General features: G+C 40.0%; 1 protein-coding gene across 1 annotated transcript in view; it reads left to right on the top strand.

The window, feature by feature from the left end:
• The window catches only part of SMC6 (structural maintenance of chromosomes 6), a 166,180-nt gene that overhangs the window by 97,051 nt on the left and 41,422 nt on the right, over nucleotides 1-27,707 (top strand). Inside the window, exons 15-23 of the mRNA XM_089671096.1 lie at nucleotides 494-695; nucleotides 2,597-2,711; nucleotides 5,323-5,483; nucleotides 5,971-6,106; nucleotides 12,286-12,366; nucleotides 13,579-13,749; nucleotides 15,298-15,435; nucleotides 20,004-20,149; nucleotides 24,542-24,667. Of these exons, the coding sequence (XP_089527222.1) occupies nucleotides 494-695; nucleotides 2,597-2,711; nucleotides 5,323-5,483; nucleotides 5,971-6,106; nucleotides 12,286-12,366; nucleotides 13,579-13,749; nucleotides 15,298-15,435; nucleotides 20,004-20,149; nucleotides 24,542-24,667 (1,276 nt within the window). The remainder of the gene's footprint in view (nucleotides 1-493; nucleotides 696-2,596; nucleotides 2,712-5,322; nucleotides 5,484-5,970; nucleotides 6,107-12,285; nucleotides 12,367-13,578; nucleotides 13,750-15,297; nucleotides 15,436-20,003; nucleotides 20,150-24,541; nucleotides 24,668-27,707) is intronic.

The following is a 27,707-nucleotide window of genomic DNA, read 5'->3' as shown; positions in this document are numbered from 1 at the left end:
AATAATTGTATGCCAAGTTTTTGATGCTCCTGTAATTTGTAATTAAACTCACTTGTATCAATTAACAGGTGCTGACAATATAGAAATCACACTGACAACCAGTTCAAACAGTTGACTCAAAAAAAAACCTCAAAATTGACTCAACCTTTCTGTTGTGTGTCCTTATGTTCCACATGGAGCATGGAGAAGAGAAAGAGCAGCAAAGAACATGAGAGTGCCTAAACATTTGTAATTGCAACAATTGTCTGGGCGAAGTGGTGCATTATCTGACAGAAATGCAGGGTTGCCAATATTTTTGGCCATGACTGTATATGCAGTAAACATGAAAAATATATCTGGTGCTTTGTCCATGTCAAACTGATATGTAAAAAAGGCAGCTGCATTGTGGTTGTGCAACATTGCCACAAAGCAGTTTTCAGTCTTAGTGGGTTCTGTTTCTGCTTTGCTTTTTAATTTGTTTCCTTGTACATCAATATTTTTATTGTGATTGTAGGTTCTTGCATTCGTCTAAAAGACCCACAGCTTGATCTTGCTGTGGAAAGTTGTCTGAAGTCCCTGCTCCTTGCTTTCTGCTGTGATAATCACCAAGATGAGAGAACTCTGCAAAATCTGATGTCAAGGGACTTCCCACATGGTCATCGACCATCGATCATTGTAAATGAGTTCCGAGACCGAGTTTATGATGTCTCACAACGGTGAGAGGATTGAATTTTTTACTTTATTTCATTTTTTTTTTTTTTTTAATTTGTCTTTTTTTTCAGGCACAAAATTCAGTGCCCCCAGATTAAGTGAAATTCTATGCCAAATTGAAAGTATTTGTGTATTCACTCTCCCCTTGCTGAGGAACCTTTTTTAGTGGACAGTGATAGACACTATCTGCTCTACCCTATCACTTCCCAGGTTGCCACAAACCCCTCCCAAGGGCTCAAGGGTTTTGCTGCAGAGGACATTTAGAATCTGTGGTGACATAATCACATGTGCATTGAAATTGCAAAAATTGTGAAACAAAAACAGCGTTTATGACGTAAATATTAAATGCGTTGTTTTTTCCACACCTATGTTAATCACATTAGGAGGGATTGCGTTGTTTATATTTCATTGTCTAGAGTTTAGATATAACAACTTGTACATCCCAAAATGCTGGTTTTTGTACTTTATATTGTTTGAAACCAAGGAGCTTTCACTAGATCAAAGTTTCCTATTTATACACTGCAATACTTACCTGCAGCCCTACGTGTTTATTAAACCTTTGTGTTTTCCTGAAACCGTTGATGAAAATGTCATAGGCTTTCAGCTCTTCAGGGATGGTCTAATGTTTAGTTATGCTAGGTACTCTCTGCTTCTCCCATCCTAGCCATGATATTAGCCTACTTTGACTTTGCTGTGACTTCCTGTGCAAGGACATGTACATGCAGATAATAGATAATAATTCACAATAATGTATATGGGCAAAAAGCATAAATTAAATATGTGCAATTGCAGGGTAGCTGATTAAATTTACTATAGTCTTGCTCCTGCAGTACGGGTATGACCCATTAAAGTCTTTGGGACATTAGGAATTTAAAAAAAATCACTCTTGCAGTGGGCTCCTCTGCCTACAATGCAAGAGTTAATAGCTCTTTTTGTCCACAGCAAATGTTTCTCCACAGGGGAGCTTAGGTCTCACTCCATCCTCTTAAACATAGAATACAGCGTGATGTCCCTGTATTGTACGAGATGGTGGCAACGCTCTACCCACAGACCGGAGCTTCAGTCAGAGCAGTAGGGTAGTGGTATAAGGTAAGTCATAGAGCCTGCACTGTTTATCCCTAGACATAACAAGCATTTAACTCTTGCAGGGCCCGATTTTTTTTAAATTTCCTGGATGTGAACTTTAACCTATCCTTTTAATGGCTTATTTAGTGTAGGGGATGTACAAAATAAATATTTACCTTATTCTTCGCTGCACCCCCTCCCAGCAACTTATACTGGCCATAGACTGTTCGAAAAAAAATAGTTTGATTTTCGCACCGTTAGTGGGTTAATTGGTTGGCTGTTTTTCAGTTTTTTTGCACTTTGAGATTTTCGGTCATGTTGGAAAATTCGCGGCTGATTTGGACGATTGGCTGATTTTTCCGGCAATGATGGCAAAATCAGCCAATCATTTTAACGATAAAAAATCGGCGCATTAGCAGTGACCTGCAAGGGACAGAAGTTATGGGGTGAACTTTATGGTTTAGTCGACTAATTTTTTCGTTTATCGTTCGAAAAATCGACCGCTGTTCGACCTGTCTATGGGTCTGCATTAGTCTCCTGGAATGTTGACATACTCATACCATCGATGTGTTCATTATATGTGATGATATAAGAAGGCGGGGCTTTCATGGGACTGGTTGCATGGTGGGTAGGAAGCCTGTTTGAGAGGAATAAGGTTAGTAGGTCTCTACACAATCGTGAGACTGATACGTTTGTTAGACCTTGCTATCTGGGAATAGGAGGGTGGGGGGTGCTAGCTCATGATACTATTTTTTTTACTGCTGTCTGGAGGTCAGCGTTACTGAATTATGTGTAATAGATTTGCAGCAATTAGAGCTGACATGCTTATATTTTTATTTAGTGCCGTTTACCATCATAATTACCCAACCGTGTTCACTGCTTTGGAGATTGAAAACCCTGTGGTCGCTAACTGCCTGATTGACATGAGGGCAATTGAAACAGTGCTGCTCATTAAGGTATCTAGTTTTGCTTTCTTAAATCACTATTGCTGTGATAGCCTGCCAATCACTTGTCTGATCTGTGCCATTCACTCATAAAACATTCTAGGATTTTTTTTTTCTTTAATCTTATCTAATTTAATTTTAGGACATTAATTTTTAAATAATCGGTGTGCTTATTATTTGGCAGTCTCCATCACTATCTTGACGTGGGATCTGTTACATTTTCTATGTCTAAATCTTCAAAATAAAGTACAGTAAGTGCCCGACTTAGGAACATTCGAGTTGCGAACTTTCACAGAGACCTTGCATTACAAACATTCGTATATGCAAAACAAATTGTGGAAGTAGCTCCCGTGTCTGCCGGACATAGTCACAGCTGCACATTGTCACAGTTGTGCTACTGTGTGCTCTCTGTACAGTGCGATAGTGTACTGTACAGAGCCCAGGATGTCCGGAAGCAAGAAGAAAAGCAGTGGTGATGTGGAGGGGACTGCTAGGAAGCGCAAAGCAATAACCATAGAAACAAAAGTGAAAATAATTGAGAAATTAGACCAAGGCGAAAAGATGGTAGGCATTGCTCGTATATCTGTAGCATAAATCGTTCAACCATTGGCACAATTCTAAAGAACAAGGCCAAGATCATGGAACATGTGAAGTCTGCTGTGCCTACAAAGTCAACAGAAGTCAACAATATTATCCAAAAAGCGTGGTAAAGTCATAGAGGAGATGGAGAAACTTCTCAGTGTGTGGATGCAGGATCAGAGTCGAGTCCCACGCAGCTTAATGCTTATTCAAGAAAAAGCTAAAAGCCTGTTTGAAGACTTGAAGAAAAAACGAGGTGAACAGTGTGCATCTTTTACTGCCAGCCATGGATGGTTTAACAGATTCAAGGCTAGAGCCAACCTTCACAACGTAAAGTAAGCGGTGAGGCTGCGAGTGCAGATACCATAGCTGCCCAAGAATTTCCAGCAACACTTAGAGAAATTATTAACAAAGGTGCTTATTTACCTCAACAGCATTTTAACATCGACAAGACAGGACTCTACTGGAAGAGGAAGCCAGAACAATGTTACATCAGTAAAGAGGAAAAGGTGATGCCAGGCTTCAAAGCAGCAAAGGACAGACTTACTCTGTTGTTTGGTGGCAATGCTTCCGGTGATATGAAGCGAAAGCCTTTCTTTACCATTCAGAGAACCCAAGAGCCCTCAAAAACATAGCCAATGGCTCTCTACCTGTTGTGTGGAAGAGTAACTCCAAAGCCTGGGTTACACAGGCTATTTTCCAGGATTATTTTTTCCACCACTTTATCCCAGAGATGTAGAAATATTATTTGGAGAAAGATATCCCATTCAACATTCTTTTGGTGCTTGACAATGCACCAGGTCACCCCCAATTCATGAATGACTTTCATCCCAACGTCAAAGTAGTGCATCTGCCACCGAATACTATGGTGCTCATCCAACCTATGGATTTTTTCATAAGTCAGTGAAGGCTATTGATGAAACGGGAACAACCTTGCAACAATTTTGGAAGGACTATAACATCTACAAAGCCATAAAAAACATCAACTTTGCTTGACATGAGGTTTTGGCAGTCACCATCAATGGGGTTTGGAAGAAACTTTGCCCGCAGTTTGTTCATGAAGTTCATGGACTTGAGAAGATGGGTAAGGAATCCAGAGAGGTCTTCAACAACTTAGTGATCCTTAGCACGAATCTGGAACTAGATCTTCAAGAGGACGACTTCATTGAACTGTTTGCTCTGCAACACGAGGAGCTTACCAATGAGGACCTGATGGAATTAGAGGCCCAGCGAAAAGATGGAGAGCCAAGAGGAAGATGTAACTGAAGAACCAAAGAGATTCACAACACAGGAAATGGCAAGGGGATTATCTTTACTTGAAGAGGCACTGTTTGTTTTTGAGGAACAGGAACCCAATGTAGAACAATACACAAAGGTTTCAGCAGCTGTTCAGAATGCCATCCAGTGCTACAGAGTCATCTATGATGAGAAAAAAAGAGCTACTATTCGGACATCACTGGATAATTTTTTCCAGAGGGTAGACAGAATTGAATCCATCAAAAAACCAGTTTCATCAACATCCGGTGTGAGTGAAATTCCATCTTGCCCTCCATCTATTGTTGATGATCCTTCAGCTCCATCAACATCCAGGTATGGGCCAAATTCCATCTTGCCCTCCATCTCCTATTGCTGATGATTCTTCAGCTCCGTCAACATCAGGTGTTGGCCAAATTCCATCTTGCCCTCCATCTCCTATTGCTGATGATCCTTGTGCTCCACCATCTCCCACCTACCCTCCCTCCTCCAGTTAGTAACTCTCTTCCACTATATGCCAGTTGTGGTACTGTACTGTACTGTACCACCATTTTAAGGTAACTGTAAAAGTAAATATAGTTTATTTACAGTATTTTTGTGTGTTTTTTTTTTTTTATGCTTTACATTGTATATTTGTGTCTAAGGTGTATAAGAATCACTTTGTCGGACTTGCGAACGAATCCAATTTACGAACGTTCTCCCGGAAAGGAACTCGTTCGTAAGTCGGGAACTTACTGTATATGTTTTAAAGGAAATGTCTGTTTACAATGTTTCACTGATCTTTTATCAGAATAATAGTGAGGCGCGAGAGATAATGCAGAAGAGACAACCACCTAGAAACTGTAGAGAAGCTTTTACTGCGGATGGAGACCAAGTGTTTAAAAACCGCTACTATTCATCAGACTATTTCAGAGCCAGATACCTAAGCCGAGATGTGGAAGTGGAAATTGGGTGGGTACATCATTGCTTTTTGGATTTTTTATTATATCGTATTATGCATTCACAACTTACCCTAGCTATTAAACAAATTCTGAAGAAGAGCATCCCAATGCTTACCTCCCCTTCTAAAATATTAAAACTTTGCATCATGCTGATATTTTGGCTTCAATACATTCCTATTTGCATGTTTGCTCCAGAGCTGTTTTTTTTTTTTTTTTAACAATTTTAAATCCAGAGACAATTGGACAACTAGCATTTTTGGAGGGAAGGTATAAATGATAACCCAGCACAGAAAATAGCACAGGTTTCCTTTTATTCCCTGAACAATGGTACCATTAATTTGTCTGGTTATAAGACCACCAGATCGATTATTATTTTATTAAGATCTAGAAATATTTTTTAAGGAATTAGCAGCCATAGCATTTACCAATAAACAGTATAAAAGCTATGAGCTGTTGTATCTTTATATGTTGAATTAATATATAAATGTGTTCTGCAGTCACTTGGAAGGAGAAGTCCAAAATGTGGCCTCCCAACTATATACAATCCAGCAAAGAGTTCTTTCCTTAAAAAGCGACATCAAGAAAAATGAAAACCTTCTACAACAGCACCATGGCACAAAGAAAATGATACAGGTAAAGCACACTAGAGCACATCTGTGTATATAATCATGTATATATAAAATATTGCATATGATTATACATCTACTACTTAACCACTTGCCAACAGCTCTATAACCAAATGACGGCTACAGCGCAGTTGTCCAGTTTTGGGAGGGCGTCATATGACGTCCTCCCAGAACGTGCCCTCCCACGCACCCCTGGGGAGCGCACCCGGTGATCTCTGTGTCCTACGGACTCAGCTGATTATGTGATATGATAAAAGGCCAATCACAGCAGCCTTTTACCATGTGATCAGCTGTATTCAGTGACACAGCAGATCACCGGGTAAATTGAGTTGCCGGTTATTGGCTGCACTTTCCTCGCGCTGTGTGAGGAAAGTGCTGCCAATAACTGACAATTGTCAGAGAACGGATCAACACCGATCATCGGGGCACTGATGATCAGTGCCCATTAGTGCCACCCACCTGTGCCCATCAGTTCCTAGTAGTGCCACTCAGCAGTGCAGCCCATCAATTTTTTTTTCAAATTTTTTGCATTTTTTGTTGTTTATAGCGCAAAAAAAAAAACAGCGGCGAATAGATACCACCAAAAGAAAATCTCTATTTTTGTGAAAAAAATGATAAAAAATGTCATATGGGAACAGTGTTGCACGACCACACAATAGTCATTCAAAGTGCGACAGCGCTGAAAGCTGAAAATTGGCCTGGGCAGGAAGGGGGTATAAGTGCCCAGTAGGCAAGTGGTTAAAGCAGGCAGTCAGTCATGTACACTTGCTGGCAGGACGCTACTCTCTCCTTAGTTATGTTATTTACTTTGAAGATGTGTGACTCACTTTATGTTGTGGTCCATATATTTGTGCAGCTCTAAAAACAGTTTTTGTTGCACTGTAGCATATGGAGACTATGCTCTCCATTAAAGTAAACACCGCATGGTGACTTATACCTACAGGTAAGCTTATAATAAAGCTTACCTGTAGGTACAAGGAATATCTCCTAAACGTGCACCACTCAGCAGATATTCATTATTCTGCAGCTGGTAGTGTCACCAGTGAATGTGCACTGTACGCTGGACAGCATACTGAGTGTGCTGTCCCTTCACAGCGCTCATGATCGTGGCTCCCATGTTTATGCACGGAAGCGCCATCATCACGGCTCAGCCTTTCAAACAGCCGGAGCCCGTAAAGATGGAAGCCCCTTCAACGATGACAGCATGCTGCTGGAGGGCTTGTTTTAAGGTAAATCTTTCATAATGTTGCCAGTATGAGATGACATACTAGCAGATTATGCCCTTAAGCACTTGCTCTCCTGAGGGATTTACCCCCCCCCCCCTTCCTGAGCAGGCCATTTTTTGCGTTACGGTGCTGCGTTACTGGAACTGACAATTGCGCGGTCAACGCTTCACCCAAATGAAATTGAACTTTCTTTTGATGGTATTTGATTGCCTGTGCGGTTTTTATTTTTTGCGCTATAAAAAAAATAAAAACGACAATTTTTAGGAAAAAAAACTGTATTTTTTCTTTTTGCTATTAAACATGTCCAGTAAAAAAAAATTTAAAAAACCACATTTCGTCATAAATTTAGGCCAAAATGTATTTTACTACATGTATTTGCTAAAAAAAATCCCAATACGTGTAAATTGGTTTACATTAAAGTTATAGCATTTAGACATGGTGGTATAGATACTGGAATTTTTATTTTTACTAGTAATGGCGGCGATCAGTGGCTTATAGCGGGACTGCGGCGAACATTCTGATAACTGGGGGGAACTGACTTGGTTTCACTGACATCCCCAGTGACACCAATACAGTGATCGGTGCTACAAAAAAAAAAAAGCACCGACACTGTACTAATGGCACTGGGCAGGAAGGGGTTAATATGAGGGGCAATCAAATGGTTAACTGTGCTGGGTGTGTTTTACTATGGGGCTGTGTGTTTGTGCTTCACTGTAATCACAGTTCTTTGCATGGCTGTGTGCATGAGCTGACAAGGAGGAGAACTGTTTTGTTTACAAGCAGTTGTCCTCCCCGTCGGAGATGCTCGGCAATCAACGGGCACAAGTAATCACCAGTCGCGAATGGTAGGGCGTGTGCCTCGCATGCACCCCCTACCCAGAGGTGCAAAATCACATTTTATATATATATATATATATATATATATATATATATATATATATATATATATACAGTCAGGTCCATAAATATTGGGACATCGACACAATTCTAACATTTTTGGCTCTATACACCACCACAATGGATTTGAAATGAAACGAACAAGATGTGCTTTAACTGCAGACTGTCAGCTTTAATTTGAGGGTATTTACATCCAAATCAGGTGAACGGTGTAGGTTTTACAACAGTTTGCATATGTGCCTCCCACTTGTTAAGGGACCAAAAGTAATGGGATAATTGGCTTCTCAGCTGTTCCATGGCCAGGTGTGTGTTATTCCTTCATTATCCCAATTACATTGAGCAGATAAAAGGTCCAGATTTAATTTAAAGTGTGCTTTTTGCATTTGGAATCTGTTGCTGTCAACTCTCAAGATGAGATCCAAAGAGCTGTCACTATCAGTGAAGCAAGCTATCATTAGGCTGAAAAAACAAAACAAACCCATCAGAGAGATAGCAAAAACATTAGGCGTGGCCAAAACAACTGTTTGAAACATTCTTAAAAAGAAGGAACGCACCGGTGAGCTCAGCAACACCAAAAGACCCGGAAGACCACGGAAAACAACTGTGGTGGATGACCGAAGAATTCTTTCCCTGGTGAAGAAAACACCCTTCACAACAGTTGGCCAGATCAAGAACACTCTCCAGGAGGTAGGTGTATGTGTGTCAAAGTCAACAATCAAGAGAAGACTTCACCAGAGTGAATACAGAGGGTTCACCACAAGATGTAAACCATTGGTGAGCCTCAAAAACAGAAAGGCAAGAATAAAGTTTGCCAAACAACATCTAAAAAAGCCTTCACAGTTCTGGAACAACATCCTATGGACAGATGAGATCAAGATCAACTTGTACCAGAGTGATGGGAAGAGAAGAGTATGGAGAAGGAAAGGAACTGCTCATGATCCTAAGCATACCACCTCATCAGTGAAGCATGGTGGTGGTAGTGTCATGGCGTGGGCATGTATGGCTGCCAATGGAACTGGTTCTCTTGTATTTATTGATGATGCGACTGCTGACAAAAGCAGCAGGATGAATTCTGAAGTGTTTTGGGCAATATTATCTGCTCATATTCAGCCAAATGCTTCAGAACTCATTGGATGCCGCTTCACAGTGCAGATGGACAATGACCCAAAGCATACTGCAAAAGCAACCAAAGAGTTTTTTAAGGGAAGGAAATGGAATGTTATGCAATGGCCAAGTCAATCACCTGACCTGAATCCGATTGAGCATGCATTTCACTTGCTGAAGACAAAACTGAAGGGAAAATGCCCCAAGAACAAGCAGGAACTGAAGACAGTTGCAGTAGAGGGCTGGCAGAGCATCACCAGGGATGAAACCCAGCGTCTGGTGATGTCTATGCGTTCCAGACTTCAGGCTGTATTGACTGCAAAGGATTTGCAACCAAGTATTAAAAAGTGAAAGTTTGATTTATGATTATTATTCTGTCCCATTACTTTTGGTCCCTTAACAAGTGGGAGGCACATATGCAAACTGTTGTAATTCCTACACCGTTCACCTGATTTGGATGTAAATACCCTCAAATTAAAGCTGACAGTCTGCAGTTAAAGCACATCTTGTTCGTTTTATTTCAAATCCATTGTGGTGGTGCATAGAGCCAAAAATGTTAGATTTGTGTCGATGTCCCAATATTTATGGACCTGACTGTATATACATACATACATACATATGTGAAACTCGAACAATTAGCATATTGTGCAAAAGTTCATTTATTTCAGTAATGCCACTTAAAAGGTGAAACTAATCTATGAGATAGACTCATTACATGCAAAGCAAGATAGTTCAAGCCGTGATTTGTCATAATTGTGATGATTATGGCTTACAGCTCATGAAAACCCCAAATCCACAATCTCAGAAAATTAGAATATTACATGCAATCAATAAAACAAGGATTGCACATAAACATAAAAATAAACATTGTTTCTCTCCCCCAGTCAGAGAGAAAAGAAAACACTGGCGCGCTGCACAGTGACTAATCACTATGATAGCCAATCAGAGGCTATCATAGCAATTAGTTGACCCAGAATCAGGAGTCCCGGGTCCTGATTGCTAGTACGGAACCCGGGCATCCCAGTGATAGCCTGGTATCTGTGCAGCGCACTCCCAGCACAAACACAAGTACGTATACAGGTGAAACTCGAAAAATTAGAATATCGTGCAAAAGTTCATTTATTTCAGTAATGCGACTTAAAAGGTGAAACTAATATATGAGATAGACTCATTACATGCAAAGCAAGATAGTTCAAGCCGTGATTTGTCATAATTATGATGATTATGGCTTACAGCTCATGAAAACCCCAAATCCACAATCTCAGAAAATTAGAATATTACTTGCAATCAATAAAACAAGGATTGTACATAGAACAATATCGGACCTCTGAAAAGTATAAGCATGCATATGTACTCAGTACTTGGTTTGGGCCCCTTTTGCAGCAATTACTGCCTCAATGCGGCGTGGCATGGAAGCTATCAGCCCATGGCACTGCTGAGGTGTTATGGAAGACCAGGATGCTTCAATAGCGGCCTTCAGCTCTTCTGCATTGTTCGGTCTCATGTCTCTCATCTTTCTCTTGGCAATGCCCCACAGATTCTCTATGGTGTTCAGGTCAGGCGAGTTTGCTGGCCAATTAAGCACAGTAATCCCACGGTCATTGAACCAGGTTTTGGTGCTTTGGCAGTGTGGGCAGGTGCTAAGTCCTACTGGAAAATGAAGTCAGCATCCCCATAAAGCTTGTCTGCAGAAGGAAGCATGAAGTGCTCCAAAATCTCCTGGTAGACGGCTGCGTTGACCCTGGACTTAATGAAGCTCAGTGGACCAAGACCAGCAGATGACATGGCTCCCCAAATCAACACAGACTGTGGAAACTTCACACTGGACTTCAAACATCTTGCAGTCTGTGCCTCTCCATTCTTCCTCCATAGTCTGGGTCCTTGGTTTCCAAATGAGATGCAAAAGTTGCTCTCATCAGAAAAGAGGACTTTGGACCACTGAGCAACAGACTAGGTCTGTTTTTCTTTAGCCTCAGGTAAGACGCTTCTGACGTTGTTAGTTGTTCAGGAGAGGCTTGACAAGAGGAATATGACATTTGAAGCCCATGTCCAGGATCCGTCTGTGTGTGGTGGCTCTTGATGCACTGACTCTAGCCTCAGTCCACTCCTTGTGAAAGTCCCCAGCACTTTTGAATGGCCTTTTCCTGACAATCCTTCCCAGGCTGCGGTCATCCCTGCTGCTTGTGCACCTTTTTCTTCCACACTTTTCCCTTCCACATCTTTTGCAATTACCTTTTGAGGTTTTCCCTCCTTATGGAGGGTGTCAATGATGGTTTTCTGCACAACTGTCAGGTCAGCAGTCTTTCCCATGATTGTGATTCGACTGAACCAGACTGAGAGACCATTTAAAGGCTCAGGAACCCTTTGCAGGTGTTATGGCTTAATTAGCTGATTAGAGCGGGATACTTTGAGCCGAGAATATTGCACCTTTTCACAATATTCTAATTTTCTGAGATTGTGGATTTGGGGTTTTCATGAAAATGTCAAGGCATGGATTGGACACTGCACAACCCGGCAGAAGAAGTGGCCTGTTTCTTTAGCGAAGAGGGGCAAACTAGGTGAATGAATATAGAGGAATCGATCAGCCATGACACTACAAACTGCAGTCACAACATGTGATCCCTTTCATATTTAGCAGGAATTTTGTAAGTTTTGCCATGTATTTGTCCACAAATAATGATTTTAGTGTTTTTAGTGAAAATATTTTTTTTAATAAACATTTCTGCAAATATCACAGGGCCTAATATAATCAGTAGCACCTCCTTTTTATTCTACTGGTCCTATGCTTTGAGACAAATATGGTTTGGTGTGTCTTTTACAAACCCTGAAAGCTGTAAGAGAAAAGTTTAAAAAAAAATGGATAAATGGAAGAAATGGTCCGGTCACATAAGCCTGGCAGCAAAAGGGTTAAAACTATTTAGGATTTTCGATTTGTCATACTTTTCTTTTATTGTTACAGGACCAGCTCAGAAAAGCTAATGCTCGTATAACAGATCTGGAAAGTGTAGAGGAGCCACCATCTATTGATATTTCAACATTGGTGAGATGAATATTTTATATGTAGATAAATCTCGTTCTTCAATATTTTATTGTTTTAAATTCATAAAAGAGAACAATATAACATTCACATGTAAATCACATGTAAGTGTATGATTTGTGAACAAATATTGTCCTGTGGAAGGAAACCAAAAAGCCATATAAAAAAAAAAGTGTGTGTGTATGTATGTGAGACATAAAAAGTTTACTAAAAAATAAAACAGAGCTCAGTCATGTGACCAGTTAAGAGAGCTCCAGGTGCTCCCTTACCAGTCAATAAATTGTCAGTGGTATTGTATTTAGTCCTGTTGTCAGTGAGAAATCCAGCATTCTTTATTGCATGAAAGTCTCTCTATCCCCCTCATATCCTGTTCACAAGACTGGTGGCTGATATGTCCTTTTTTCTCCCCAGCCACAGATCTTGCACATCCCTCTTGCATTCATTTGAAAGCAAGTGTTGCTGCTCACTCCAATAGGTAGACCCGTGAGTCTCAGACTGCTGGTCTGATCCACCCACTGCCCAGTCTGATACTCCTCTATCTGGTCTGTCCCACCTCCTACGACAGAGGAGTGTGCAGCAATGCGTCAAGTGTGCTATTTGTAGATTACTACTGATCAATACACCAATAGTCTCGCCCACTCGAGATTCTAAATCCCAGGGCATGATGGGAATTGTCTTAGTGAGCTCTGACAAACCTGAACATGAACTGACGTCACTGCTTCTGAGATTCCTCCTCCCAGAGCCTGGGGATTTGAGAGGAAGCCGGGGAAAAAATGGCATTACCGCTTTTTTTAAACTGAGTTTTCTACAAAGTTTACAGTTATATTGAAAATGACATTAGCTGTTTTGCTTGCCTGTGTAAACATCTCTATTTTACAGATTTTAAGCTCATCCCAGAATTTTTCTTTATATTTACAGGACTCTCTTCTCCAATCACAGAGCTGTGTTGAGCAGAGATAGTTCTGTTGGGGATCGCTGATTCAATACTATGGCTTGCATTTTATAAAAGGGGGGTAAAATACAGATCAAAACAGAGTATAACAGTATTAATATCTACTGTGTGTTATGAATCGGCCCCTATCATTGTGTCTCAGTGTTAGTATTTCATAGCTGCACATGGATATGTCAGACTATTATTGCATGTATTCACAGTGAATGGGGTTTGGTGGATCTGACACATGATTTTTTTATTATTATTTTTTTTTTGTGTATCAGGAAAATGAATTGCAGGAAGACAAGAGAAAAATTGATCTGGTGAGATTTGAGATGGAGAAGGAGCAGAAGAACATGGAACACCTAAAATCTCTGTTTGTGACTTCTGAGTTTCAGTATGAGAACGTAAAAAAGAAAATCAGTTCTGTGTCTGAGTTGGCAGATCCAGTAAAGGTATATACTATGTCTTTTTTCTGACAGAACAATAAAGTTTGCAAGTGAACCCATCTTAAAGATTCATACCTCACAAGAATCTGTAGGGTAGATGTCCACATTAAGCTATACCTGTTAAAGAAGATTGCAAATACTCACTTTTCCCACTGCCCTTTCTGCCAAATATCCCATTGATCCTCAGAAATCATATCCTCAGGTTAGAGAAAATGACACTCTTGGAGTGTTTGCATCTTGGTCCCCTGCAGCTCTCGCTGGTTCCTCCTGACAACCTTTACATAGTTGTACAGGTTGCTGGGAGGAGCTGGTTAGAGTTGTGGGAGACGAAGACATCAACACTTTGGAAAGTTGTAGTCTTTTTGTGCTGATTTCTACTGACAACTGTTGTGTGGCACAACTGGGGTATGTATATACTGTCTCCTTTTTAAAGGTATGGCTTGACTGAGTACATTTAGTTAATAAATCCCATTGTTGGGAGTAAAGATGCTCCTTTAAAAAAATATCCTCCTAGCTTAGGCAGCCTAAATCACATGCTATGCTAGTACTGATCAACTGAGCTGGCAGAATCAGTTGTTTTCAAATACTTTAGTAGATTTGCAGTGAAGTAAGATGATCAGCAATACACTAAAAAAGGAAAGCCTACATGTGTAATGAGTAAATATGGCTGCCCCCCCCCCCCCCCCATTTATATGGAAAATGAAATAATGTACACAGAGCCAAGGATTGTAAGACATTGATTAATCGCGTGTGTGTTTACTGGTAATGTCATAAGGATATTGAGTAAGAAGATTACACAATACATGTAGGGCCACATCATGTACTTCTGTAATGTGAAGAATTAAGTCTTTTTTTCCTTTTTCAGTCAAAAATGAAAATGTAACACATTTTGGCTTTGGTTTTTGTTTCCAACATTCGTCTTGTACATCTGGCTTTGTTCTCAGCTGAATCACTATAGTAGTTCATACCCTTATCATCTAAGCTTGTGAACGTGTTCTCTGGTTCCAGCAACACCCTTTCTCTTACCTCACTTCACCCTTGTCCACACACCTTTGAACATGAGATCAAGGGCACACAGAATCGGGTGATGATTGGCCATAGTCCCATTGAGAAACCGTGTGAGAAGCCCCCTACATCATACATTATGCAAGGATTTCTAATATGGGCAATGTTGGAGTGTCTTCTGCACAACTTTAGTAGGTCTTGGCACAACAGCTTTGGTACATTTAGTCACTGGCCCAGGAGAAGTAAGCAGACTTATGATTTTACTCTAATTTTCTGATCTTCACACTTCCCTAGGTCAGTACTCAAACCAGTGAGTCAGAATAATAACCTCGCAACTAGTAGTTACTGGTTAGTCAATTTCTTTTAATTCTTGAAGTTTGGAGATGGCACTCATTTCAGTTCAAGAACCGGTAGACACATTTATGCCAGCCATTGGTCATGTTCTTTCATCTCCAGCTGTGAAAATAAGATGTCACTTGCAATGTTTTAGGGGTGTTCACTACCTGGTTCTTGGTTGATTTATTCTGAAAATGTTTTTTTTTTTCCCAGGAAGAACTCCATAAAGCGGAGCTGGAGGTAGATAATTGTAAGCGTCATAAAAAGCATTATGAGGAAAAGCTCCGCCAGCATTTACAGGGAATAGAGAAAAGCAAGCGTGAATTGAAGGCCAAAGAAAGCGACTTGGAGGTAAGATAATAACTTTTATAGTGTTACTAAACCCACAACAGTAAAATCGTCTGTATATGCAGTAAAGCATGATTGTCATACTCACTGTGGAACCTAAGGGGTTAATCCTCTGCATTGTGTAAAAAGGCTGATTGATCCTCACTTCTCTGATCCTCTTTTTCTTCCAGTGTCCCCCCTCGTATCTCCTGTTAAGACACTCTGCATATGCTCAGTTTATTGTGTATTGCTAGATAAGTTTTTTTTTTCTTCTATTTCTTGGGAGAGTGCATGTGATCAGCACAGGGCCAGACAGAGGTCAGGGATTTGCATCTTCCTAGAGCAGAAAGAAAACTCCTCCTACAAGCTTTTTCAGTGCTCTGCTGAACACTGATAGAAGTCACAAGACTGCTCTGACTGCTGATGAGAAAAGGAATTTAGCAGTTTATAGTTACTAAAATAATTGCATTTCCATGTACTGTGGGAGAGCAGATATAGTGAATGCAGGGTCCTGGGTTTAGTAACACTTTAATTATTTGGTTTAGAAATGCTCCAGATGTCATTAACATTAAAGTGTTTGTAAAGGTACATTTTTATGTTTTAAAAATAACACATGTCATACTTACCTGCTTTGTGAAATGCTGTTTTGCACAGTGCAGCCCCAGTCCTCATCTTCTCAGGTCCTCCTCCGGTGCTCCTGGCTCACCCCCAGCCCCCCCCCACGCTAAGTGCCCGCATAGTGAACTGCTTGCTCTGGGGGCACTTGTGCATGCTCTCTTCTGAGTCTCCTGTGTGTGTCTATAATGAGATGAGGAGGGAGAGAGCCTCTGCTCTCGTGCACATCACTGGATCGAGATTGGGCTCAGCTAAGTATTAGGGGGCTGGGGGAGGGGAACTGCATGCAAAAGTTTTTTTTACCTTCATGCATAGAATTTCTTACATGCCGTCACCAGTGTTGTACCGCGCCATCTTATGACTGATGTGGCAGTGATCAGGGCACTGGCAGATGACAGTATGTTTAAAAAAAAATGTTCAATTGTTTAAACTTTTTTTTTTTTTTTTCTCTTTTAACATTCTTTTAATTTTTTACCATTTTTTTACTTTCATCAAGAGTAGTTCAGTGTCACCATAGTAACACTGTACTACTCTGGGCAGGTGATCAGGGATTTTTTTTTTTTTTTTTTACATTTGTTTGCTGTTACAATGAAGATCATTGTAACAGCAACATTTTCATTTGTCATGCATGGGTTACATTTCATGTGATTAGCTGTAGCCAATGTACATTGGCTACAGATAATCACATGGTACAGGGTGCCGTGATTGGCCCACGTACCATGTAATAGCTGTGGGCCAATCACAGCATAGGAAACACAGCTATTATAAATTAATTCATAACTGCTTTATTGACGTTGTGATTATGTGATTGCATAGTGAGCACTGGGATCTGCTGTATAAGTACATTGGCGGGTCGGCAAGGGGTTATGATAGACCTCTTCAAACTGAGGACAAATATAATTTCAGAATGACTTTATCACATAGAAATCTTGAGAAATTACCTCTTACTGCCTATAATATATTCATTGCGTAATGTTTCTGACATGCTGTGTGAGTACCAAAAGGCTTAAAGTGTTTTTCTGCTAATTTTTGCTTGTAGTCAGTGTAGAGTGCATCTCACTTCATTGTCCAACAATCATCAGCAAGCATTGATGAATTCCAGTTGCCCTGGTAATGTTTTTCCTTGGCAGCAATGTCCTAGTGAAACCTTTCACCATGTTTATCACCGGCTGCACCTAGATTTTCAGGAAAGAAGTTGAAGTGTGTATGTAGAAAATGAATCTTCAGTGCCTTGTTGCACTTTATGATCTTGTATGCTGTATGATGTCTGTCAGCCAGCTGAATGTAGCTTTTGCTTTGTAGTTCTCATTGACATCCTTGGATTCTTTTCAGGTGGTTTTTCTCTGGCCCTACTAACAGATTTTAGAACTGCTTGTCATTAATGACATATCTAAACTGAGGACCAACAAAGATGCTTTTCTTTAAGTGATTTGTAAATGATACATTTTTGAAAACTTCAACTTCTTTCCTGAAAATTAAAAAAAATTATCGTTTACAAATCACTTCAAGAAAAGCATCTTTGTTGGTCCACAGTTTAGATATGTCATTAATGACAAGCAGTTCTAAAATCTGTTAGTAGGGCCAGAGAAAAATCACCTGAAAAGCATCCAAGGATGTCAATGAGAATTTTTTTGCAACACACAGCAAACAAGATCATAAAGTGCAACAAGGCACTGAAGATTCATTCTCTGCATTCACACTTCTTTCCTGAAAATTAAAAAAAATATATCGTTTACAAATAAAAAAAAAAGATGTTATACCTACCTGCTCTGTGGAATGGAATTGCACGGCGCGGTCCCTTACCTCATCTTCTAGAGTCTCCCGCTGGCACTCTTCAATCATCCTTCCTATGAGTGCCACCTCAGCAAGCCATGCACTGAGGGGTCACCCGTGCAGGTGTGCTGCTTAGGCGGGCTGAGTGTAAATAGATGCATGGAGGACTGTAGCGCTACTCCCATAAACTACTACATATAAATACATAAAAAATATAAGTGAGAAAAAAATACATATAGTATATGTAATATAGTGCCAAATTAAGTGAAATCATGCAAAATAATAATTAATAACAAGTGACACTAATATATGTGAACACAAAAAAGGCTCAGCAGTGATGGTGAAAAATATCATCCTCCATGCAACTGTTTTACATGATCATTGGTATATGATTTGTTAGCAGCAGCTCCCAATTAGGTTGCTTACACCATTAGTGTTTGAGCGCAGGCGGTTCACACCATTATTGAGTGTAAATAGAGACACACAACACGGCCCAGCAACGCCCCCTGCACCTTCCTCACAGGATTTGACTGAGAGCAGCAGGAGCTTATGGCTCCCATTGCTGCCTGTGTCTCCTGTGAGAAGAGGAAAAAAGGAGAACGGGGCTGCAGACTGCACAGTACTGGATTGTGAGAGGAGTCGGGTAAGTGTTTCAGGATGGGCAAGAAAAACAGGTAGTGAGGTGTTGTTTACCTTGATGCATAGAATGCATTAAGGTAAAGATCCCTTAGAGTTTAGAATCACTTTATACTTGACATCAGTTATTCTTGGAAACATTTGTCTCAAATAACAAAAACCTTTTCCTTTCTTGTTCATCCCTTCCACAAAATTTTTCATCAGTCAGAGTTTCACATGAAGTGGAGGCAAAAATATCTTTGTTGAATCAACAAGTGGTTTATGTGGCACATTTTTCTGTCCTGGAACAGACTCATTTGGAGTGGCCATTTCTTTTTAATGTAATGTGACTCTTGCACAGCTGCCACGTTTGCAGGGCAATTACGTTTAGATCTCTAAAGGTAGTCCAGTGTACTGGATGTGCTTCAACAACAGTTCCACATTTTCATATGCTTCTTTCATATGCATAACAAAGCAAACAGGTATTGCGAATTGCAAAAACAGATTTCTAAAAATAACAGATCATTTTCATGATTAGCAGCCAAACCTCTATAATATGCACCAAAAAGTGTTCCGGAAATAAAATCATTGTTGTCCACTGTTATTATAAACATGGGACATTTTCTACATTTAATTTAATTGAATTGAATTTGCATAAATTACAACTGTGGCCAGGCTATGAACATTTAAATATGTACATTTTTTTAACAAGCAGAATTTGAAAGTTAAAAATAGGGCATGCATGCACCCTTTAAAAAACTGTCTTTGTGACTTTTAAGAAGGCCTCCCAGCTGCTTTGCAAGCACAGTTCAGGAGCTGTGACTTTTTTATGATTGATGCAGCTTTTCCTTGCAATGACTTGGAAGCTCAGCTTGCCGTGCTCCCCTCCCGGCAATGACCTGGAAGCTCTGCTCTTTCTGCTCACTCCTCCAGTATTTACTTAGCAGCCTACTTATCTTTAATGTAATCACTCAAGAAAAATGGGAGATCAGAGTGCAGAGGTCCAATTTGAACAATTTCTCAGTTTATATTGTTACTTGGGATGATTTACTTCATAGTGTCTGCAGCTACAGCGGTCAGTGAGGGCTTGTTTTAAAATGTATTTATAACTTGTTAGCAATATGTAAATAGTTGAATGTCCATAGCTCTACTTTTATTAAAATATACCGCAAGTATTTAAAAATAAATATTATTACTAAAATAATTTGTAAAATGCTGTTCGAGGAGAGCGTGGGTAGACCCCTTAGTTGGTACTACCTAGGACAAAGATTTTACTGTATAGCAGATTAGTCTGAAACTGTCATTTCTTATTGTGTTTCTCAGATCACATTGCAGTGCTATCCAAAGTGATATTCCAATCTGTTTACAATTGGGAAACACAAAGTGGGTTGATTTTTAATGGTGCAATGAGGTGGGACTGAGTATGTTTCTTCGATAAAATTCCAAAACCTTCTGACAGGAAAAAAAATTTCTTTAGATTCAAATATAGATGGTGTGCATTCTGTTGAAAATGTGTTGATTTTTATTTAAAAATATTTTTTCTAGATTAACACACTTATCCTATTTAATATTATTTGAATATTTTCCAGGGTAAAATCTCTCAAGCAAAGCAGATTTATCCTGAGAGGATTGAAGTCACTCGAAGTGCTAAAAGTCTGGATGCAGAAATTAACAAGCTAAAAGCAAAGATCAACTCGGAACGCGAACTTCATGGAAATCGAGAAGTGATTATAAAGTAAGCTGAATGTCTAAATGAGTCTTGTTCAGGTCTTTTCTTCAGTTTGATTAAACAGTTATCCTACTTTAGCAAAGTACTTTGTCCAGTCAACTCTGGAAGTACCTAACGGTTTATAAGGTAAAGTTTCCCAAATTAACCCAATATTCAGATATGCATATTACCGCTCAATCTAAATGCAATGGTACCACTAGTCTAACAGTGGAATAAAATGAGTACACGTACATTAGCACTCCTCCTTACAGGGGAGTGCTGAATACATACATGAAAAAAGGGGCATTTATACTACTCTACAATAGTACAGCAGTACATTATTACATACAGCCCAGTTGAGCAAGGCTAAAAAAAAAAAAAAAAAAACTCTTGACAGTGCTTTTGATTGGAGCACTGCTCAAGGAGACATGTCAGATGACTGGAAAGCAAGGCCAGCGCTTTGAGAGAGCAGCGGTCTGGCACACCTATGCGCTGCCAGCACAGGGTATTTTAACCAATGCAGCAGCAGCTCACATTCAAAAATAAAGAGAGAGTCATATTTATTATTAAATGTGCAACATACCAGTAATAGTGAGGGTTCTGCTGGGCTTTAAAGTTTATTACAATTGTTAGGACTGCTTGTCCGTGCATTTAATCTAGACAGTTAATGGAAGGCTAGCACACCAGATGTAGAGTAGCATGAGGTCATTCCTAGATTGTCATGGTTCATTCTCTGTCATTAAATAGGTTGTCTTGAAGGGTAACAAAACAAATTATTAATATAGTCAGGTTCAAATTGTTGTAATGGGTTTCTTTTGCCGTTGCCTAGTGGCAGCTAGTTACTGGTCTGTGAAGACTGACTCTTCATTTTTCATTTAGTATTTTATAGTTTTAGAACCGCTATTGCTTCCAAATAGAAAAGTTGATGTGGGACAGTATTGCATGATGAGGCCCAGAACAAAGCACATATCTGCATAGTGACTGTTTTTTGACGCGTTATTGATGAGATCAGATGATCTTGTGTCTGAGATCAGGCAGATGTATTATGATCTTGGGGTGGAAAGGGTTAGGAAACCTGTTCCATTCCTTTTCTTTCAGACATAAGTGACATTCAGCATCTGCATGCTCCAATCTCCTACTGCCCCCAGCCAACCTCAATTTATATGAACATGGCTGTGCTGTCTTTGGGCATCCAACATCATACTGGGTACTACTGAACATCTATATTACAGTGGAGTAGTTCTGTACTTCATTTTTAATTTAGCGGACAGATGCATGCATGAGAGAGGTTTTTTTTTTCCCCTCCTACATTATCCATAAAGCTTTTAAAATATAAATATTGTGGCAGCTTTTAAAATATAAATATTGTGGCAGCCCAGTTGGGGGGGCACTTATCCGTGTATCAGCCCTACCGAATACCTAAACTATCATAATGTTTTCTCAAAGTTTCTATGTACAAATACCTGTACATATACCCATTCACTTGTTGCACATAACACAGCTAGTTTTGCAGTTCATTCATCTTGCTTTTAGGTTCACTGAACATTAAGAACAGCACTTATAAATCGAACGTCATTAACAAGATATAATCTTGCTGTTCTAAGTGCAACTTAAATCTGATGCAAATTGCATTTCGCTGGGGAAAGGCTTCCTGTAAAAGCAGATGGGAGCCGAGTACCTCCTCAGCTCCCCAACACATGGGCAAGTTATAACCTTATTTTTCTAATAGGCTTGGTACACACCTTCCTGGCTGATTTATTATCCATTTTGGATATTGCTTAGTTGAGATCGAAAATGATATCCTCATTAGTGCCAGTTTTGTTAATTTTCAAGTTTATGGTATAATAATCATCTAAATGTATTACTTGCTGAGCTTCTAGTCATTGGCATGCTGTAAGTTCAGTGCTGCAACAAGATAAGTTCCTGTCTACATGGTTATGCTGGATTTGATGAGACAATCAAGTAAAGAAAGGAATGATTAGCTTAATATATTTTAGGTCTAGGATTTCTGCCTGTATTCAGTGCCCTTGTGTACATAAACTACACATGGGCAGATTGGTTACCACAATACATTCAATATTTAGGCCTCATGCATATGGGCAGTTTGGTCTTTCAGCATTAAATCCTGTTTTGGTGTGCTGCTCTCAGCAGCTTGTCAAAATCTGAAAGGACTCTAGCTGGACTCTATACCAAGCAGTATTCACATTTAGAGACGTGTTCAGGGAACTATACATGGAGCACAGGAATTCTCACATGAGGTCTAATTGAAAAACGTGTTTGTAACTCTAAAGATTTAAATAAAGGAACGGTCTGGCCAGGTAATTTGTGCAGAATGTCCTTTCTGTGAAATTGTCCTTCCTAGACACAGCAGTATCTCTGAGTCCTGAATAATTATACCTATGTGCAGTGTCACCTCCAATTTATATGCTACAGCAGACTATCCAAAATGTGATAAATAGTCTGAGTGCCATTTGAGTTGTGACATGGACTGGAGTTGCTGAAGATAATTCGAGAATATATTAAACTTTTCCATCCTTCTTCATTGTTCAGTGTCCTCGTAGCTTTCTTTTGGAACAGCTAGTATAACCTTAGAGCACTGAGGTCCCGATTCTTGTTAGTGTTCATAGACAGGGAAACAATTGACTAAATATGGTAATTGTAAAAAAAATGGTATTGTACCTTTTTCAGACATTTAATGTGCAGGTCATGTGATTGCTTCTCCTTGCTTAGCAGATCACAGACCTGTGGGTAGGCGTTTCCACATTAGGAGGCATGTATGTCATTGCTGAAAGTATACATTGCTCCTCCACCAGTAGACTTGCAAAAACAATTCATAGCAAGGCTAGCTCAGGTACCAGCTGTCAATCAAGAGCGGAGGGATGGGCGGCGGGGGGGGCGGGGCCACACACTGACCACAGAAGAGCATCACAATTCAGGATTGCTGCCAATGGAGAAGAAGGTAAGGAACCCTTGAGGTCTTTAGACTGTCCAGAAGACACCTAGAATTAGGCATGTTTCTAGGGAATTCACAATCTTCAGGATCAGAGGAGGGCATTGATATGGGCTTTAACTTACTGCAGTTTGGACAGTTTGGATGAACCATCTATTTTGTCATATGAAGGCAAACTTTTTCCAGTCAGTTGATTTTAAATGGGATAAATTTTCCTGCTGTGGTAAATGTATCATACTCCAGACAAAATATTAAAATAAGAGCAGCTGCTATTCCTTCTGCCCATGTCTTTGCAGAGGAAAGAAGTCAGTTCACATGTATAACATGTAAAATCTAATCTACCAAGATTGATGTTGTTGTGAGACATATCTATGTGGGGATAGCATTCTGTGGAGCGTAAAGTGGGAAGTAAAGGCTTTCTATAAGTGCTGTTAAAAATGTTCACTTCCTGCTCCTCACACCTATGTTTCGTGGGGAAAGGAGGGGAGGTTCTGCAACGGCAGCCAGCTGGTGACGACATGGAACTGGAACTTCAGAGCTATCCCTGACACAGGAGTGCAAGAGCTTCTCAATCACATGACTGAATAATAGCGAATTAAAGAAAAGGTTTTTTCACTGATCTTTTATAAAGGCTATGAAGCATAGGTAGGGAGAAAGGGAAGGAAGCATGATCCATATTTATGTCCAGTTCTTTATTTTGCCTTGGCAGTTGAAGAAATTGGGTGAGGTATGGAGTTACATTTCTGTATGGGCACAGTTATCCTTGTACTTTTATTGTTTCATTCTGCCATCTTGCGTGTGTGGCAGCACTTTTCAACGCAAGTCAGTAATGGCATCAAGTAGGCTGTCAGTGTACGATTGTGCTCAAACTGGTGCACAAATAGTATTGTAGCAATCCCCAGTTCTTGTGCAGAGATGGTAATTCAAGTGAAGTGCGGGAAAATGCCAAGTGAAATGTTGCAAAGGGCCGTACAGAACATTCATCTCCACTTGGAGAAATGTGTTGCTAATGTTGGTGCATATATTACATTTTAATGAAAGCTCATGACTGGACTACCTTGTTATACCACTTACATCCTCTCAGATAATGTAATTGACTTTGTAATAAGCGAATAAAAAGTTGGACATAATTATGGATCACGTGTACTTAACCTTTATTTCCACGATAACTCATGTTAATTTTAGTGATATATAAACACCTTATCATTAAAGATACTCTCAATCTTGCTGAAAGTGTTTATGGACACACAGAACAACCATTTGACGGACAACTGATACTTCCTAATTTTCTTATTATTAAACAATGGGAAAATCACAATTTTACAGTAACATAAAATCGCACGTGAATTTTGCATATTTATTCAATACATCTTAGGCCTGTTGAAGAGGAAATACATTTTTACTTGTTTACCTGAGCTTCTCTTTTCACATTCATCGTTCTCTAAGTCATGTTTTTTTCTTTATTTCAGAGAATACCATGCCTCTAAAGAGAAATATCAGGAAATGGATAGTAAAGTTAAAAATCTTAAGAAGTTTGTTAAACTGTTGGAAGACATTATGACACTGCGTTATAAGATGTACCAGCAATTCCTCAGGTAGGCATACCTTTAAAGTCCAGCATCTTATGTTGCCTTTAAATCTGCTGAATTTTTCTCCAATAAACTTTTACTGAGATATTTAAGCATAGATAAGGGCAGTAGGGTACAAAACTGTGTCATTGAGTTAAGAAATTTTGAGAAGAGTTGTTAACAGGCATGCCCTCCTTGCGAGCCAAAAATGTGTTGGTGATCCCAAGTTGCACATTGAGATATGCCCTAGATCTAGGGAATCTAAAATGTTTAGTGATCAATTGAACATTAGTGTAAAGAAAACAAAAATTGTGTCCTGATTTTACTACCTCCCATATAGACTGATAGGGGGTTGTAAGCAAGAAATCAGAGTAAGGGAAGTGGAAAGAAGAGGGAGTTTGTAAAGGATTCCAAAGAGAAGTCGTGGGTATAGGTGGAGAAGAGTGGGAACAAAGCTTCTTTTGGGTTTTCTAGAAAACATTCCCCAGGAGTGTATCTGCAAGCTGATGCACTCCATTTCTCCTAGATTGTAAGCTCTAATGAGCAGGACCCTCTGTTTCCTCTTGTACCGAATTGTATTGTAACTGTAATGTCTACCTTCATTTTGTAAAGCGCTGTGCAAACTGTTGGCGCTATATAAATCCTGTATAATAATAATAATTTCAATATCTCCTAATTTTCAGACATTCCCGCCAGATGTGTATATGGGTGCACAGATTGTGTCAAATGTTGTGGGACATAAGTAATTTTGTAATTGGATTCAATTGGTGGTATGTTAGCCCAAAAGCAAACATTTATTATATTGCAGCTTACCAGTTTTTAGTAGTGATTGCTGCACTAGTTTTCTTTGTTGAGCTTTGTTTTATTTTCACCTGGTGATGCCTGCCATTAAGCCTGTTCTTTTAAAACAGAATACAGGGGTGTGGAAATTAAAAAAAAACCAAAAACTACTTGTCCAAGGGACTAAACCGGGGTCCCTGTCTACCTGTCCATGATAATATACTAGTCCTGATTAAATAAGTTTTTTCCAGGATGTAAAATATGAAGGGTTTGTTTTTTATTAGGCAGAGGTGCTTTTAGGAATGTCTGGGGCATACACCCTGTATGGCTCAAATCGAATCATATCTGCACCAAAATGGTGCAGGACCACGTTTTGGGTTTTTTTGCTGCACCTGAATCGCTTGGTTTGGTGTTCACACCCATGCAATGCGATTCTGGCAATCGCACTGCATTTTGCAATCTGTTTCGGAGTGTTGTTAATTTAACATTGACCCCTGCAGCAGATCGCATGGGCTCTGTGCAATTGCAATGCAGGAAACACACAGGATTTGCATTGCATTAGTATAAATAGGGCTTAGAGGTTTATATGAGGACAGATATCGGTGGCATCTTCATTCCCTGTATGGTGGTCTCCCCCCTACTAGGCATCCCCCCTCCATAACATCTGAAAGGTCCAACAAGGGCCCCCGAGTAACAAACCATCTAATCATATACTGGACTTTCGGGTAAATAGAAAAAGGACAACTCCCAGCATCCGCGGGGCAGCCTGTACTATGTCTCTCTGGTGACCGGACTTCAATGTGCTGGAGGCCCAGGGAGGTGAAGAAGGGGGGGGGGCACTGGAAGGAGGAGGAGCTCCATTGCAGGCCCTCACCGTACAGCAGGCCGAGGACATGTGGAGGGGGAGAGGTGGTCCACACTACCAGGCAATGACGTGTATGGAGGGGACATGCCGCAATGGGGCAGCCGGTGGAAGGAGGAGGGGGACACAACTTTAAACCCTGCTACTTGCCCACAGCTAAATGTTAAATGTGAATAAAAACCTCTTGCCCGAACTGCATGTCCCGGGCTTTGGGCGATAGGAATTACACATCCCTGAGAACAAGCTGTCCTGCAGATGGTAGCAGTTAGAGGGTTGAGACAAACCATTTAATATTAAAAGGGGTGCTTACAATATTCAGCTTTTTTTAATAACAGAACCGTTCCTGCTTAAAAAAGTTAGCTGGAGTTTAGCTTCAATTTGTTAGTGTATCTAAATCTGCTAATACACCTAACACTTCCCTCTCCTTAGACTGACAATGCTGCTCTCCAGGTGTCTCTGTTGCTCCTTCATCGAGAAGCACCCTAATGCAGGAGATGTGTGACTGGCCAGATCACCAGGTGAAAACCAAGGGAAAGAGCCTAAATAAAGAAAACTAATACAACCACCATATCTAATAACTGGTAAACTGCAATATGTCATAGTTTTATACTGTATATATTGCAGTTGTGGAGATTATACCCCTAGTTTGGGGGTTGTGGTAGCAAATATGTTCAAGTGTTGTTAGGATTTGTAAGGATGGAGATAGTGTTTTGGTTTTTTTTTGTTTGTTTTTTTAAGTACAGCCAACTAGATTTTTAATTTGTAAATATTGGAATATTTTCATTGACGAGGCTTTATATAAATGCTGGAGAGAGGGAAAGCTGAATACACCTGAAAGGGTTACTATGTTGCAGATTCTATTTTGCCACTACCACTTAAATCTCAATGGCTTTTTGTAACCTAGGGTGAGCGTTGGGTTGTGATGATACATTTTCTTTAGCCAGCGGGCCATCAACTTGCCAGAATATCTGACACTGTCCCAATTTGCAATGACTGATTAATTATGGGATTGTCAGTTCCCTTGCATAAATGATGAGGGATCCAGAGTAATGTATTCATCAGAGCTCGTAGTGTTACCCATTGTAGGGGGAGGGGGTGTATAGGTTCGCCGTATTATGGTAGACAGAAAGTTGGGCTATTTGCACCGATGTGTAGTAGTTGGCTATGTGGGGAACAGATAGGCCTCCCCACTGTCTCCGTTAGAAAATGATTTTCCAAGGTGGTCTGTTGTTCCACATCACTAACCTGATCAATCACTGTTTTTGGTAGAAATGATATTTCTACATGGCAAATAATTTACTAGCAGGTGTAGTAGAGTAAGAGAAATCCAACAGACCCAACAATCATGACATGCATGCTGCTGATTCTGTGTAATTGAATCACTAATTGAAAGGGGCATGTTCAAAATAATAGCAGTGTGGAGTC

Source organism: Staurois parvus, unplaced genomic scaffold, assembly GCF_062004578.1.
Source record: "Staurois parvus isolate SC_StPar_1 unplaced genomic scaffold, SC_StPar_1.0 ptg000098l, whole genome shotgun sequence".
Classification (NCBI taxonomy): Eukaryota; Metazoa; Chordata; class Amphibia; order Anura; family Ranidae; genus Staurois; species Staurois parvus.
This window is presented reverse-complemented; position numbering and strand designations above follow the sequence as displayed.